Source organism: Coregonus lavaretus (assembly GCF_964263955.1).
Source record: "Coregonus lavaretus genome assembly, contig: HAP1_SCAFFOLD_3949, whole genome shotgun sequence".
NCBI classification, from domain to species: domain Eukaryota; kingdom Metazoa; phylum Chordata; class Actinopteri; order Salmoniformes; family Salmonidae; genus Coregonus; species Coregonus lavaretus.
Genome location: NW_028160156.1, coordinates 1 through 5,513, shown reverse-complemented (window position 1 = coordinate 5,513; position 5,513 = coordinate 1). Strand labels below are relative to the sequence as shown.

Below are 5,513 nucleotides of genomic sequence, written 5' to 3'. Positions count from 1 at the left end.
GGAGGAAACCTGGCACCATCCCTACGGTGAAGCATGGTGGTGGCAGCATCATGCTGTGGGGATGTTTTTCAGCGGCAGGGACTGGGAGACTAGTCCGGATCGAGGGAAAGATCAACGGAGCAAAGTACAGAGAGATCCTTGATGAAAACCTGCTCCAGAGTGCTCAGGACCTCAGACTGGGGTGAAGGTTCACCTTCCAACAGGACAACGACCCTAAGCACACAGCAAAGACAAAGCAGGAGTGGCTTCGGGACAAGTCTCTGAATGTCCTTGAGTGGCACAGCCTGAGCCCAGACTTGAACCCGATCGAACATCTCTGGAGAGAACTGAAAATATCTGTGCAGCGACGCTCCTCATCCAACCTGACAGAGCTTGAGAGGATCTGCAGAGAAGAATGGGAGAAACTCCCCAAATACAGGTGTGCCAAGCTTGTAGCGTCATACCCAAGAAGACTTGAGGCTGTAATCGCTGCCAAAGGTGCTTCAACAAAGTACTGTGTAAAGGTTCTGAATACTTATGTAAATGTTATATTTCAGTTTTTTTTGTAATACATTTGTAAACATTTCTATAAACCTGTTTTTGCTTTGTCATTATGGGGTATTGTGTGTAGATTGATGAGGGAGAAAAACAATTTAAACAATTTTAGAATAAGGCTGTAACGTAACAAAATGTGGAAAAAGTCAAGGGGTCTGAATACTTTCCAAATGCATTGTATACTCTGGTTAGAGTGCTCTACTCTGGTGAGAGCAGAGAGCAGAGAGGCACTTGGGCCTGAGGTGAAAACACACACACAGACACTATACACCCATAACCCGAAAGCAGAGCAGAAACTGGATGAAGCATAGAAAAAATAACTGTCAGAAGGATGACAGTCAGGCATCAGAGCAACAGTCAGGTTATCAGAGCGATTCTCAGGCATCAGAGCGACAGTCAGGCATCCGTGTGACAGTCAGGCATCAGAGCGACAGTCAGGCATCAGCGCGACAGTCAGGCATCAGAGCGACAGTCAGGCATCAGAGCGACAGTCAGGCATCAGAGCGACAGTCAGGCATCAGCGCGACAGTCAGGCATCAGAGCGACAGTCAGGCATCAGAGCGACAGTCAGGCATCAGAGCGACAGTCAGGCATCAGAGCGACAGTCAGGTATCCGTGTGACAGTCAGGCATCAGAGCGACAGTCAGGCATCAGCGCGACAGTCAGGCATCAGAGCGACAGTCAGGCATCCGTGTGACAGTCAGGCATCAGAGCGACAGTCAGGCATCAGAGCGACAGTCAGGCATCCGTGTGACAGTCAGGCATCAGAGCGACAGTCAGGCATCAGAGCGACAGTCAGGCATCAGAGCGACAGTCAGGCATCAGAGCGACAGTCAGGCATCAGAGCGACAGTCAGGCATCAGAGCGACAGTCAGGCATCCGTGTGACAGTCAGGCATCAGAGCGACAGTCAGGCATCCGTGTGACAGTCAGGCATCAGCGCGACAGTCAGGCATCCGTGTGACAGTCAGGCATCAGAGCGAGTGACGGAAGAAAAATAAATCTGTTTTGAAATGTTATAAAGGCCAATAACCTGCAGAACACCTGAGAACCTGACTGATAGAAACATCAACAACACACCAGGTAAGTTTATATATATATATATTTTAATATTTAAACCCACTAAAAAGTTGTAAATAAACTTTTGAATGAAAGGCACAGTAGAATCAGACTTGCTGATTTAACACTCAAATGAAACATTACAAAAGCGGACAGTTATTTATGCACATACAAATCCCTCCTCCAGCTACTGAATGGACCAATCAGAATCCTCCAGGCCAGGGGAAACAGGACACATTCCTGATAACAACAAAAACAAGGGTGTGCATCCCAAATGGCACCCTATTCCCTATATAATGCACTACCTTCTGGTCTAAAGTAGTGCACTATATAGGGAATAGGGTGCCATAAGGCTCTGGTCTAAAGTAGTGCACTATATAGGGAATAGGGTGCCATTTCAGACGGGTGCAAGGAGATTCTAAACCGTAACTATAATAATCCATTCTATTATTTGGCCAAACTAGTCAGACAGGGGTCATTTAACTGCCCCTGGACCTGTGGAAGGACAACAAGCACTCTGGATCCGCTTTGCTAGCTTTGCTTTCCCATAGCATTTTCTGGAGATTAGAAATACAGCCCATTTAAAGCTTGATGGCTCAAAGTGATGCTGTGTGGTGAGGAGACAACGTTTAATATCGAACACAAACTCAAGAGATTACAACATGTGAGAAGTCAAATCTGGGCTGTTGAGGAAGTACATAACACACAGAACAGTTACGTTCAAACAGTCAGACAGTGGAACTGCAGGAGAGATTGGAGGACCCCTTAGAAAACTAAACAGCAAGCCATGAATCAATTACAGCCAATTAGAGACTCTGTAGGTACTGCAATCCACTGCAATGGAAATCCGACATTTACACTTTGGTCCGATTCTCCCAAATCACTTCCTGTCCTTGTTCTTTTACCCACTCACCACCACCCATCTGAAAGAACCTGATAGGTGAAATTAATATGATGATCTATCCAGTTCTTTAACCTCATCCTATCTATTGTGCACCGACAGTGATCGTGACTGATAGTGAAGGAAAGAACACAAGGAGAGGAGTCTATTTGGAAGTGTTGGGACACACAGTCTGTTGAATACTTTGAAAACGCTTCCTTCCTTCCTTCCTTCCTTCCTTCCTTCCTTCCTTCCTTCCTTCCTTCCTTCCTTCCTTCCTTCCTTCCTTCCTTCCTTCCTTCCTTCCTTCCTTCCTTCCAGTAATCACTGATTCCACTAAATGTCTTTCACCTCAACTGATGTCAGATCAGAGCTTACACCAAGGAAGGAATTAAGGATCTATTTCATTTTTTACTACTCAAACAGAGCCCCCTATTTCAGCTTGGTTAACCCTGACCCTGGGCTTAGTTCTATTTCAGCTTGGTTAACCCTGACCCTGGGCTTAGTTCTATTTCAGCTTGGTTAACCCTGACCCTGGGCTTAGTTCTATTTCAGCTTGGTTAACCCTGACCCTGGGCTTAGTTCTATTTCAGCTTGGTTAACCCTGACCCTGGGCTTAGTTCTATTTCAGCTTGGCTAACCCTAACCCTGGGCTTAGTTCTATTTCAGCTTGGCTAACCCTAACCCTGGGCTTAGTTCTATTTCAGCTTGGCTAACCTTGACCCTGTTTCGAGACACACGCAGAGGGAGGGAGTATCCTTTGGGCAGTCCTACAAGGTCAGAACAGCATTGCTTCATGGTACGGGGGGGGGGGGGGGGGGGGGGGTAGTTCAGTGTTCCATATAGCCTCTTTGGTATATTCACAATATCATCTAATATATAACCTGTTCCTATTATATTCCTATGTACCTCCCTCTCTCCCTCTCTATAGAAAAACCTTGATTGCCTGACTCCAGGGGAACTGGAAATCGAGTGATTGATTAGAGTAGCAGGAAGTAAGACTTTTACAGCCACCAAGGATTTGTATTTTCCACCTCCCTCTCTTTGCCTGCTGTGCCCAGGTCTCTGCAGCTGCCTGACTGTAGGTGGATCTGTGCCCAGGTCTCTGCAGCTGCCTGACTGTAGGTGGATCTGTGCCCAGGTCTCTGCAGCTGCCTGACTGTAGGTGGATCTGTGCCCAGGTCTCTGCAGCTGCCTGACTGTAGGTGGATCTGTGGGAGAGCTGTGCTAGCTACCTTCCCCTCAGCCCAAACCAGCCTTCTGACACACAGCAGAAATTTAAACACGCTCCTGTTCTGAGATTCATTCAACCCCAAACCATAAGCACAATAGATCATGTCAGAAAAAAAAAACACATTGTTAAGATTCAAATGTTAGCAAACACAAGAGTCCTGATGGAGAGACGTCACGTAGTCAGACAACCACAGGTTACGTTAGAGTAGCCATGGAGCCCCGGTCTTCCCTCAGCCTTCCCCAGGATAGCAGCCCTGCTCTGGGGGGAGAGGGGTCCGTTGATCTCCCTTCTCCTGGTCCTTCAGCTCCAAGCACCTCATTCTCACCAGCTACCAAACAAAGTCAGAAGTCAATAACATAAACCAGCAGCGAAGGACTTTCTAGTTCCCTTTTAAACATCTCCTCTATGAGGCTTTTGCAGGTTGGTTTCCACCAGGAAAGGAGAGGACCAATCACTACTGCTGCTGCTGCCGTGTGACCAGTGAGGAGGAGATCTCCTGCACTTGAAGTGAGACGAGGAGGGTCAAGGTTCAAGTTCCTGGGGTCAAGGTCAGGGGTCAAACCCAAGCCCAACCCTGACCAGCCACACTGAGCTGCAGGCTACTGCTAACCGCCGGCTCCGTTCATTACCTCGCCGTGGCGGAGGAGGAGGAAACTAGCTGGGTGAGGTAGTCCCTCAGCTCCTTGGCGGCTGTGAAGCGTCCGTAGCGTTTTTTGGGGTTGGTGCACTCGTCCAACAGCGCTTCCAGCTGGCCGTCTTTGGCTATGTGGGCGGGGGGGTCGTGGAGCAGGCCGCCGGTGGTCCCTCGCCACGTGGCGTAGCGCGATAGCAGGTTCTGACACACGGCGTAGTAGTTGTGGTCCACGGTGACACGGTTACACAGAGACTCCTTGGAGAAGGACAGGCAGGCCTCTTTGTCACAGTCCTCGAAGCGACTCTCGTACCACACGTCATAGTTCTCTGGTTTATCTGAGAGAGAGAGAGAGAGAGAGAGAGAGAGAGAGAGAGAGAGAGAGAGAGACAGAGAGAGAGAGAGACAGAGAGGGAGAGAGGGAGAGAGGGGGGAGAGAGAGGGGGGAGGGGGAGAGAGAGAGAGGGGGAGAGAGAGAGATGGGGAGAGGAGCAGAGAGTGGGGGAGAGAGACAGAGAGAGGTTAGACAGATACACTACTACTACTACTGAGAGATACGACTAGGAATACTGTGAGAGGGAATAGCCATGGTTAGAGTGAGTCCGTTACATTTCAGCAGCAGTAAATGCATAATTAATATACCTATCATTGTTGTGGGCTATTAAACATTTTCCAAAAAGCTGAACTGGAATAGATCCAGACTGAACAAACACTAGTGATGGGAACTGATTATGTTTCACGATAACAATTCAGAACCCTTCATTAGCCTACGACGTGAATGGACCGCTTCCAGCGAGGTGTTTAAAATGGCTGCTAGGCCGTCTATTTTTAAATACGTTTTCAATTGTCACGTGTAGGAGGAAAATCAAAAAGGAACACCTTACACAGTGCTTCATTGGTAAATTGGGAGGTCGGAAACTAAAAGTGAGCCGAGAGACGGGTGACCTGGGGGGCTGTGAGGTACCCGAGAGCATAACAAATATATAATTGCAGTTGCATACTGCAGTAGAGGCACTTGCAGATGTTACACATATGGGTATTTTATTTTATTTTTAAGCCTAGGGTCCGGTTTGCCTTTTCTAAACGCATTTCATCATTTCAGATGACTGGAGACTTTAGCTAAAATCGTTTTAAATACCTCACAAGTGATCAAAATGACAGGCTACTTTGACACGG

General features: G+C 47.8%; 1 protein-coding gene across 1 annotated transcript; it reads right to left on the bottom strand.

Moving 5' to 3' along the window:
• Positions 1-1,617: 1,617 nt before the first annotated feature.
• Positions 1,618-4,675, bottom strand: LOC311122065 (divergent protein kinase domain 2A-like; the record flags this gene model as incomplete). The annotated part of the gene is made up of 1 exon (XM_084196477.1): positions 1,618-4,675. A coding segment is annotated over one exon (344 nt), but the record flags the coding sequence as incomplete, so codon positions are not given.
• Between the last annotated feature and the right edge of the window lie 838 nt (positions 4,676-5,513).